The sequence below is a fragment of the Podarcis erhardii genome (genome assembly GCF_964252035.2).
Source record: "Podarcis erhardii genome assembly, chromosome: 3".
In the NCBI taxonomy this organism is placed as follows: Eukaryota; Metazoa; Chordata; class Lepidosauria; order Squamata; family Lacertidae; genus Podarcis; species Podarcis erhardii.
Window position 1 is genome coordinate 91,572,719 of NC_138507.1, and position 12,167 is coordinate 91,584,885.

Consider the following 12,167-nt stretch of genomic DNA (forward strand, 5'->3'; position numbering starts at 1 on the left):
CACAAGATTTAACCATTTAGCCAGCATGGGAAAGGCAGCTAGACATTTTTCATCTTACTGAATCACAGGACTAATCTAGCCCTTGCCGGCTAGGATCTATGAGCTGGTTTGCGTGTCCTGTATTATAGGCTGCACAAAGAACATGCCTTTAAAGCACATTCATCACCCAAAGAATCCCGGAAAATATAGTTTACCCCTCACCGAACTAAAATTCCCAGTCCCTTTAAAACAATTCTTTGGGGAGGGGGGTTGAAATGTTCTTTAAATATATGCTGTGTACGCAGCCTTACTGAGATCAGCCTGGATATTGTGTTGGCGAACTATAAACCAGAACTAGAAGCACTTGACACTTTCCTCCCAGTACTTGCCACTTATCTCCTCTTTGCCTTTTTTGCTGGATGCTGGCTTCCACTTCTGCCTGTGATCAGAAAAAGTACCAAAAAACGGGAAGCTGCATTATTATAGTAACAGATAGGTAGCCGTGTTGGTCTGCCATGGTCAAAACAAAATAAAAAAATTCCTTCCAGTAGCACCTTAAAGACCAACTGAGTTAGTTCTAGGTATGAGCTTTCGTGTGCATGCACTATAGTAAGACAATTTGTCTGTCCTCCTAGCCTAGTATCCTCAATTCTGGCAGTAGCTGTCCAAGGTGCTGATAGGTCTTTCCCATCACCTGCTATCTGATCCTTTCAACTGGAGATGCCAGAGATTGTACCTGGAGTCTTTTACCTGCAAAGAATTGGCCTCTTATCAATGAATTACAGTCGCCTGGCTCTGAAATAGGTTCATACTGTGAATTCACCGATCTATCTCTACTACTTAGCATTTGAGCCAGGCTTCAAATATTCGGGTTCAGGTCGCAGATCAAGACTAGCAGGCTACAAAAAACAATTTGCTGCAGTCCATTCTCTGTATAAATGGGACTTAAAGTGGCCTATTGTTCTCACATACTTGTTCAAAGGAAGACCAGGGTAAGGGCTATTTGATGACAGACTTTTAAAATGAAGGAATGATTTGGATGTGATGAGTCCCCGATTCAAATCATGAAGAAGCAATCCCATCTTTAACAAGACAAGGAGCTACTAGTTCCCCCATGCTTTGGTCCTGGGTTCAATCTAGGGATGGACAGAACAGCCTATTTTTTTGTCACTTTCACAGGCATTCAACCATAAATCCATTCCCTTCATTTTCTGCGGATATGACAAGTTAAAGTCAACATTTAAGTTGTATCCATTGTTCCTTTAAAAAACACATTATGTATGCCATTTGTAGGCACTTTCTCCTAAAAGACATTATTTTTGAACACACACAATTTGCATGTCGTGTGCATTTCTTGAAATGAAACTGCACTGCAAAATTTGCCAAAATGTGCTATCTGCTTGATAACTGCCTGCTTACGACATAAAAGTCTAGGAGATGTGAATTAGGTTTGCTCCCATTTTAATAGAGAGAATCAGTTAAATTCTCCTCCATCCCCAGTTTATTCTCTGCTAAAGGATCTAGTAGACCTGGGGAACATCTCTTCCTGAAATCATGACACTACCGGTCAGAGTAGATGATACCAACCTAGATGAATCAATGGCTCTCATTATAAGGCACTGCCATCTGTTCATATAAACTGCATAGTGCTATCAAAACTATGAATAATTTTAAAATATCATTTTTTTGAACTGCACTCCTTGAAATATTCAGATTTCCCCATTTCCTCCCCTGTTTGGTTTCCCTTTCCATCTTTTTTGCACTTCTCCCTTGTTTATAACAACTGCTGAGCCAAAACCAGCATGTCACCAGCAGAAACTAGCAATAGTGGCAGCTACTGTATATCTATAAAACCAATGGAGCATTTGGAAGGTGGAGGTCAGCGGGGCTAGCATATGGAGCCACAAAGCCATGGAACACTGGCATGCCTCGACTCGTTGGGAGGTGTCTGCTGCAGATGGCAGAGACCCAAAAGCAATCAGGAAGAATTCTTTTGGCTGTGGGCAATTCATCCCACTCACTGTTACATTTCTAGTCTGCCAAGCTGGAGTGTATGACTTTATTCCAGATATTGCACACGCACACACAAACACAAAAAAAACTCATGGGGCAGGCAGGAGATGATTTACAGTGCAATTTTGGCTCCAAGTTTATTATTGCTTTTGCTAGTATGTATGTATTTATGAGAAGAGAATCGAAAAGAAAGTGGGATGCGATCGTTTCTCTGTTTATGAAGAATAGTAATAGCAACGCTGTTTTATTATTAGATCTGAGAAAGAGGTCTTGTACTTTTAGGAAAAGGTGAAGAAAGGATTGGTGACAAGAAGTCCCCATGAAGAAATGGAATTGAGTGTGGAGGAATATATTGACCTAATATGTTCACTTGTTTTTAAGTAGTTCCGGTATCAGTGGTATGGCTCTTATTGGTGATGTGGGTTGTGCACATAATTTTCCTACAGGTCGTTGTCCCATTCCAAAACAAACTATTGTGTTAAGATAAGTTTAAGACTCATCTAAAGGTTGATATTATTATTACTGGCCACAAAGTAGATGTAAATTCATTTATTTATATTAGATTTCTACACCAAAGGATGTTAGTTGCTGCAGCTGAGGATTACAGAAAAGTAACAACTGACTACTGCTGCTACCTACCATATTTCCACTCCATTGCAGCTATTATCTACAAGTATATAAGCAAAGCACAGCTTCCATAATTGTTCCACAAAACATCATCTTGGCTTCCTTCCTTGCAATGTTGCACCTGCAATATCCCACCAAAAACTTGGGGGACAAAGCAGGAAACTTGGCAGGGTCTAAGGGCTCCACTCTCGTAAGAATTTCTATTTCCAGATTTTCCCAGATCCCGTTATATTATCACAGAACTTCAGTGCACACTTATACTGTGATTGCCCTGCATTTCTTATTTTGCATGTTTCCAGCACTCAAAATACCTTTTAGCTACTTGTCTACCCATTGACACAGTGATAATCTTATTGAAAGGGTCCAATCATCATGTTTCTTGCCTGACTCTATAAATGCATGAATTTCAATGCATGATCACAGCAAGCTTTTTAAAAAGGCATTTTTTTTAATGTTCCTCCTGCCATTATGCTGGGTGAACATGTCATGAGAACATTCCCATTTTCCAAGGATTTGGAAATGGAGAAAATGGAGGGAATATTACTGACATCTTTTTGTTTTCATCCATGAGTTGTAGGTGGGGCAGTTGCCCCAAACAACATGAAAATAAAGAATCATTGAAATGCAAAATGGAAATGACCTATTAGGTCATTTAATCTGCCTCCTTCCAAGTCAGGGTTTTTCAGACACTCATTGACTGAAACTGTGTGATTTCCATTACTGCTCCAAGAAGATCAAATTCAATAAATCTTACACTTATTTCCTCTAAAAGACATTCCACCTTCATGTGCTTTGTTTTCCATTTTTCATACACCATTTTATAGACCAATGTTAAACAATTCCACTTGCAGCTGGAAGATTTTCTTTATTTATAGACCGAGTATCATCTTAGAAATGCTATTCTCACTCTTGGCTAGATAGAGATATATAATACAATACACACACACACACACACAAAATCCAGTTTTACAGTCTAGAGGTTACCAGAGTACAACCCACTAAGTTATGCTGCTGTGCAATTTGAAGTCATTTTACTAGAGCTTCCATTAGCCTTCCCTGTTCACCAAACACTGGAATTAGTGGAAGTGTGCACAGAAACAAGGCCGGGTGGATTGCCTTCAGCTACCATCCTAGCACTGAAGGTACAGGTTTACCAAAGAGATTTGCTTTATTATTCTTTTCCTAATGTATCCTTTCATTCTGACAGCTGAATTGCCACGAGCTGATTTATTCAGCAAGCTGGCCGCAGTAGACTCAAGACCCAGACTTAGCAATTCCTGCAAGACAGCAGCTAATTTAGAGCCCCATCAGTTTAAATTATTGAGACCCACCATGTTTATCCACATTTAATTTTATCTGCCATTGCAATGATCACTCTTTCCAGGGCTATGAAATCCTTTCGCATCCTTACAGTCTGCTGTGGACAATTATGTCATATTCTGGGTCATTGGTGAATTTTGCCACCTGGCTGTCTGAGTTGCTTTCCAGTCATAATGAATACGCTGTGCAATGATTCTGTTTCCAACAAAGAGCATGAGGGCAACTTGATGTTTATCTCTTTCACGTATTTGTCTAAAATGGATCACTTGCACACACATGCCATCTTTTCATCCAGTTGCTAATCTGGGAAAGAACCTTTCATCTCTTGATCTAACACTGGTTTGCTTCTCTTAGAAGCAGTTGATAAAAAATTATTCGGAAAGATTACAACAGCAAGGGCTTTGGGGGGGGGTCTCCTATGTTGCTAGCTGCCGGTAACTTACATGTAAAAGGTAAAGGGGCCCCTGACCATTAGGTCCAGTCATGACTGACTCTGGGGTTGCGGCACTCATCTCGCTTTACTGGCCGAGGGAGCCGGCATACAGCTTCCGGGTCATGTGGCCAACATGACTAAGCCACTTCTGGCAAACCAGAGCAGCCGTTTACCTTCCCACCACAGGGGTACCTATTTATCTACTTGCACTTTGACGTGCTTTTGAACTGCTAGGTTGGCAGGAGCTGGGACCGAGCAATGGGAGCTCACCCCATTGCGGGGATTCGAACCGACGACCTTCTGATTGGCAAGCCCTAGGCTCTGTGGTTTAACCCACAGCGCCACCCGCGTCCCCAACTTACATGTACACACACACACACAAAAAAAAAATGCTTCTTACTTTTCCAAGCACCTCCAGCAAAGGGATGTGTCAAAGACAAAAGCCTTATTGAACTGAATGTGAGTTGTGCAATCCATTCATTATCTTCAACTTGGGAGATGCATGAGAAATATTTTCCGGAGATACCCTGTGAACTTGACCACTAACTTCTGAACTCTCTAGTTTCTACCAATGGGAACAATCTAGCCTACACTAAGCAGATAAAAATTAATCTTATATGCAGGACTTTTTTTTCGAGCCAGAACTCAGTTCTGGCACCTTTCAGGTGGGTGCCATTGCCATTCTAAAAGAACAAGGGAGGTGTTCATGGTGAATTCCAGCACCTCTTTTTCTAGAAAAATAGCGCTGCTTATATGGTAAGTAAGGAAGTTGTTAGAGGGCACATTCTGGGGCCTACACTGATAAGGGTGTGCTAGAGAGAGGGCAGCCCCAACTTCTTTTTATGGAGCTTGGGGCTTTGAGGTCCCAACCTGAACCAGAGGCAATCACCACTTCAGAGCTCCTGCAAAGGAGAGTGTTTGCTGAATTTAATAAAGAAAGAAGACTACCAGGGAGAACTGGAGAAGGTCCATAGTTCAGAGGCAGAGCACCTGCTCTGAATGCAAGAACATCCCAGGATCACCCCCTAGTATCTCCAGGCAATACAGTGGTGCCTCGCAAGACGAAATTAATCCATTCCGTGAGTCTCTTCGTATAGCGGTTTTTTCGTTTTGCGAAGCAAGTCCATTGACAGCTTAGCAGATTAGCGCTATTAGCGGTTTAGCAGCTTTTAGCGGCTTTTAGCGGCTTATCAGCTTAGCGGATCAGCTGATAAGCGGCTTAGCTGCTTAGAAAAGGGGGGGAGGGGAAAAAAAACCGCAGGAACTCGCAAGACATTTTGTCTTGCGAAGCAGGCCCATAGGGAAATTCGTTTTGCGAAGCGCCTCCAAAACGGAAAACCCTTTCGTCTAGCGGGTTTTCCATCTTGCGAGGCGTTCGTCTTGCGGGGCACCACTGTACTGAGCTAGATGGACCCAGAGTCTGACTTGGTATAAGGCAGTTTCCTGTGATCCTGTGAGTAGTTCATCCACTTGCCACGGGGGCTAAAGCATATGGAAAGGAAGGCGGGTGCTCTCTGAAGCCCACAGAGCTACCCAACAGCAACGCCTGAATCCCAGGCAGATGGCATTCGGGTAAATACAGCTGGGACATCATGCCTGATCAATGCCATTAGTGTCAAAACTCAGATAGAGTTTTGCACGCTCACTCCATCAATGCCTGTGAGGGAGACCCACCACTAACTATCTCCAAAAGATTAGAGGATGAAATTCTCCCTGCTTCCCAAGCCACTGCTGCTTGACAGTTTCCATTAGCCCACCAGGCAGCTCTGGGCAATCAGATGCACTGTCTCTGGCCTCTCCTCCCAATGAGACTCATTGCCGCAGCCTGTTCCACAAAGTGCACGGCGGTGCCAGAGGGGAGCTGCTGAATCTCCCCAAGCAGCTGGCCAATGACAGGCTGTATCTCCCACTGGGAGCAATTCCCTTCCTCCTTGCTAACTGAGCTCCCCACTCGCTCCCTCGGCCAGTCCAGACGCCTGCTGTTGTTGTTGTTTTAAATTCATGTGCTTGCTCAGGTACTTAGCTAACGCTGCATCCTCCTGACATCTTCAATAAACCAGAACCCAATTACTGCATGAAGGAATCAGGAGGGAAAATATAATTAGCCCATGCTACATCTACGTTCTGTGCCATCTCTAGCTCCATCAATGAGAATTAATGGGAGGGTGCTATTGCACTCAAGTCCCATTTTTGAACTTCCCATGGGCATCTGGTGGCCACGGTCAGAACAGGCTGTGGCTCTTCTTATATTCCTGATACCCCCCCCCCCAATCACAAACAGAAGCTCAGTGCCCTGGTGTAGAGAATCTGGACCAAGGGATGGGATGAAATGACAGCCAATTTACATCTACTTCCATCTTCAGTGGGGCAGCTGGTGAATATTCCATTTGTTATTTCTCTCCAGGAATGACATGCTCTCTGCTTAGCTATTAACCGACACCCATCAGGGCTGTCAACTTCCCTCTGGGGGAAAGAGCATCTGGCTATAGTCTGCAAACAAATGAGAATCTCAGCAGCACTTGCACTTAAGCATCAACACAACATTATCTAGTATAGATTGGCTCCTACCATAATATTCACATGGGAGGGGGGCTGGGGGGAGGAAAGTTTTCGCATGGAAACTGAATTTAAGGATTTTCTAGTCAGCATCCAAGATTTAATTTAAGGGCTGTGTCTTAAACCCAGATCTGTGGCAAGATGACAGTCTGGCAGTTCTCCCTGTGCCTCTTCTGGTACTAGACCAATAGGGGAATCGCTCAATAAAAAATTTTACTCAGACTCTCCTACTAGAGGAGAAGCTTATGGTTTTTCTGGAGAGGACAGAAGCATTTCTTGTCAACTTTAGACTTGGACTGATCTACTCTTTGCTTCCTTCCAGATGGCTCTTCCAGGCTGCTCTAGATGTGAACACAGAAAGCTGCCTTATACTGAACACTGGTCCAGTGAGTTCAGTATAGTCTGCACTGATTGGCAGCAGCTCTGCAAAGCTTCAGGCAGGGGCTTATTGCAGCTCTACCTGGAGATGCTGAGGAACTGAACCTGGGACCTTGTGCATGGAAAGCGAATCCTCTGCCACTGAGCTAAAGTCTTTCCCATGCAGCTGAATACGTTTCCAGTCATACAGCATTTGGACAGCCTTCAGACTTTACAGGATAGAGTTTTACCTGAAGGGCTGCCTGGTCTACCTTAAAGATGAAGAACTGTCAGAAGGGAGAGCAGCAGGGGCCTTGAAGTGGCCCACCAGCACTTAGCACCTGGACAGCACACTAAGCTCATCAAGGAACAGTCTTCCCCACTAGGGTGAGGTGTACTGTATTTACATTTAAATTACAGTAATTAAATTTCAACCTATATACATCACATGCAAAATGCATGCATGTTTTCCTGGTGCATTTCCCCCTGTTTGGTGACACCTTTATGTGGCCACCCTAGACCGGATTTAGTGCTGAGATGCTCACCATATATTGTTACTCTGTGAGCTTGCAGTAGCAAACTGAGATGAAGCAATGGCCAGCTTGACGGTTCTTCTCGCATCGTGATTTTTGCATAGCACCCACCCCCATGATTTGTGGTATATTGCCAGGTCAAAAATTATGAAACCGATATCATATTAGGGACTTCAAACTGGTTTTGGACAATATATTGATATATCGCCCCACCCTAATAATGTCTGTAAAGCATTATTGGCATCACAAAAGCGATATACAAAAAAAGTGAGAGAATATAACTGATTGAGCCCATTGATTCCTCTTTAGACTAAATAATAACATGAGGTTGTAGCCAATGAATATGTCCTTACTTGTGCAACACTTGGGCAACACAACTCCACCTGCCTCCTCGCTCTGCTGAATCCCTGTACAGCTCCTAAATCTGTTCTGGAGGTTCACCCATATTTCCAGAGCAGATTTCTTTTGAGGGGGAGACATGCAAGGAAAGGATAGAGAGCAGAACAGGATGACATGGTTGGATGCAGCCCCTGACCTATGCCTCTACAGACCATCAGACCTAGGGTGTACTCCCTGGTAACACAATTCAGGAACGGTCAAGTCCTTTTGCAGGAGCATGTGTGTGATAACTGTGTTTTCTGATATGCAACTGAAAGAGAGAGAGAGAGAGAAGAAGAAGGAATATGGAACCTGTGGTGTCTGGTGTCTCGTATGCCACGGTCACTGGGTATCCTCTCACTCTCCCGCTGGTTGAAGGCATATAGTCGATACGGGTCCTCTCCTCCCTTCCATTTCCGGGCAGTCAGGTACTTTCGTTCTTCAAACTGATTCCAGAGGTCATCCCAGTCGATGTCAGAGCCCTGTTCATGTACAAACATGGATGCTCATCAGAACAAGAAGCACTGCAACTGAATTGCCATGCCTTTGTTGTCAGCATGGAAAGTGAATCCTCTGCCACTGAGCTAAAGTCTTTCCCCTGCTGCTGAATATGTCTCCAGTTGTACAGCATTTGGACAGCCTTCAGACTTCACAGGACAGAGTTTTATTTGAAGGGCTGTCTGGTCCAACTTAAAGATGAAGAACTGTCAGAAGGGAGAGCAGAGGGGTCTTGAAGTACATGGGCAGCACACTAAGCTCATCAAGGAACAGTCTTCCCCACTAGGGTGAGGTGTACTGTATTTACATTTTAATTATATTTCAATCTATACACAGCACAGTGCACCTCAGGTTAAGAACTGTTTCGGGTTAAGAATGGACCTCCGGAACGAATTAAGTTCATAACCCGAGGTACCACTGTACTCACTTATCCCTCTTTAAGGCGTGATCTGCCGTTGTAGCAGAACGAGGTGGTAGAGGCCTGTGTTAACAGAACACAGCTTCAATTGCAGCATCTGCCTGCACCCCTTGCCCAAGCCACAGCCCAAACCATCCCCGCCATGCTCTCCTCGCCATACCCTCACGTGCTGAAGAGTCAACCTGTCCTTTCGTTCAGCTGCACACAATGGCTTTGTCCCTGCATTGTGGAAGCCAACACAATGGGGCCCTGATAAAATCACATCATTACAGAAGCACAGCCTCTTTGATCTCAACCTGTGTGTAGTACAGAGAGATTCAAAACTTGTACAATTGTTCCAACACCGGGAGGGGGGGGGATGTGTGATCTTATCCAATAATTGATCTCTCTTTTTTATTGTTAAGTCAGTATCCAAGTCCCTTTTGGCTGCTAACAGCACAAAATGAGGCTTTCGAAACAGGCAATTTTACCCCATAATTGATTTTATTCACATCTGACAGCACATTTTAATGTAATAATAGGTAGGGGAGGAGGGGGAATGATGCCTCTGACAAATGAATGGCCCACGTCCCCTTCATCAGCTTTACACCTTGGACTGGTCCAAAGTACCCCTGTAATGTTTAATATTACATTTCACGTTGGCTATAAAGGAGTCACAGGCAAGCACCAAATGGCTAGCTCCTATTACTGCGATGAGACATCTTTTCTCAAGCACCTAAGTGAGGGGCTACATCAAAGCCCTTCTGGACATTTAAATTTATACAAGATCACTCTTATCTACATGCTTGCAGACTTTTGACTCCTTTAATAAAAAAAATCCAATACATTTGTGCAGCATGCTTCATTAAATTCCACCAAAGCAATGCTGATTATTTATTTAAACCATGATCCACCTATAATGTTGCCTGTGCAAGTCACACGGAAATGAATGGAAGCCATGCAATTCTTTTCAGTTGTAACCTGCATGCAATTCAATGAGGTATGCATGATGGGGAATGTGGTTTGTGACCAATGTGTCTAACCACATCTTTTTCTTCTTCCCTAAACTACCATTAATCCAAATGCTTCTTGCTGCTGCAAGAGAAAAGGAATCCAACCTTCTGCTGGACCTCTTTTATACTTGCTCCTGCAGCACAGTCTCATAGATGTTTGCTCAAAAGTAAGTCTGACTGTAAGGGACGCGGGTGGCGCTGTGGGTTAAAAAACAGAGCCTAGGACTTGCTGATCAGAAGGTCGGCAGTTCGAATCCCCACGACGGGGTGAGCTCCTGTTGCTTGGCCCCTGCTCCTGCCAACCTAGCTGTTCGAAAGCTTGTTAAAATTCAAGTAGATAAATAGGTACCACTCCGGCAGAAAGGTAAACGGCGTTTCCGTGTGCTGCTCTGGTTCGCCAGAAGCAGTTTATTCATGCTGACCACATGACCTGGAAGCTGTACGCCGGCTCCCTAGGCCAATAAAGCGAGATGAGTGCCGCAACCCCAGAGTCGGTCACGACTGGACCTAATGGTCAGGGGTCCCTTTACCTTTAAGTCTGACTGTGTTCACTCCCAGGTACGTGGGCTTGGGGTTTCAGCCACAGAGTATTCATGCACAGCGGTCCTCTCTGTGTGTGCATTGCTCCGTGGTCCTTTGCTTATTAATTATAAAATCAGGAACAAAGGAAGCAGCCTTATAGTGCCCCGTCTAGCTCAGTATTGTATACACTAAGGGCTCATCCACATTTCTATTCGTCATCCTGCTTTCCCACAGGAAATCTTACTCTTTACCGCCAAGTCAGACCAAACTTCAATCCAGATTTCCATTGATTGACGTTTGTTTTGATTCAGCACTAAAGAGCAGTTTTCCCCAGGGCAAACGGAAAACCTCTCAGACCCCTGCTTTCTAGGCACGAGACATGTGGAAATGTGGACGAGCCCTATCTAGCAGCAGCTATCCAGCATTTCAGACAAGCGTCTCTCCTAACTCTCCCTGGAGATGCCAGGAATTGAACCTGGGCTCTTCTGCATCCACCACCAAGCTGCATCCCCTCCCCAAAGGCTCTTGTGCCCCTGACTTATGCTTTACATTAATCTTTTCACCTTGGCACCTTATGCTCAACTTTCTCAACCAATCAACGCTATTGACAGATCTTGCTATACCCACCCTTTAATACTGCAAAAATCTGTTTTGTTCAACTTACACTGCTAGAATACTAGGTAGGGCTTTAATTGTGTCTCAGCTGGATTAGTAATGTTGTGTTTTCCAGTCCTTTACTCTCCCACCTTAAGCCTTTAACTTCTGTTCAGAATTCTGCTGCCTCGCCGTTATCTTCCAAATCCCATTTAAATTGTTTACTTTTCTTTTAAAACCTGGAATGCTCTGTCCCTTGCGTATTTGCCATCTGTAGTCTTTCTTTAGAGTGCAGCTTGCGTTCTTCTTCTTCATCTCCTTGTTAGGCTTTGAATCTCCTCCTATTTCTCGCCTATATCCTTTAGTTTCTGCATATGCTTAAAAAGCTCTGACAACCAATGTGCTGTTTTCCACATCTCATCAGCCCAAACCGGCTGGATCATACCAAAGGAAGTTTCATCTAGCTTCCTGGTCTGCAATTCACCAACCAGGTGCCTAAGGGAAGACCAGGGCAGGCCTGGGCACGAGCCTGACAGCATTCTCCCTACTTGTGCTCCCCAGCAAACTAGTAACTTTTTGAAAGTTCTCTTTCTTGTTTTAAATCCAGCTTCAAATGTGTTAAAGAAAGTCCACCTAGAATCCCTAGATCTGATCAACAAATTTCAAAGAGGACATAGCAATAATGGGACACCTCAATTTCTCTGATATATGTTGGAAGACAAACTCTGCTAACAATGAAAAGTATTATATCTATAGATATAAAAATAAATTGATATATAGATATAGATAGATATAGATATAGATATATAAAATTGTCCAGTAGCACCTTAGAGACCAACTAAGTTTGTTCTTGGTATGAGCTTTCGTGTGCATGCACACTTCTTCTCTAAGGTGCTAGTGGACAATTTTTTAATTTTATATATATATATATATATATATATATATAT

At 43.7% G+C, this 12,167-nt stretch overlaps 1 protein-coding gene across 1 annotated transcript in view; it reads right to left on the bottom strand.

Moving 5' to 3' along the window:
- GALNT14 (polypeptide N-acetylgalactosaminyltransferase 14) overlaps positions 1 to 12,167 on the bottom strand; it is a 250,683-nt gene that overhangs the window by 124,399 nt on the left and 114,117 nt on the right. Inside the window, exon 2 of the mRNA XM_081854181.1 lies at positions 8,509 to 8,678. Coding sequence (XP_081710307.1) covers positions 8,509 to 8,678 — 170 coding nt within the window. The remainder of the gene's footprint in view (positions 1 to 8,508; positions 8,679 to 12,167) is intronic.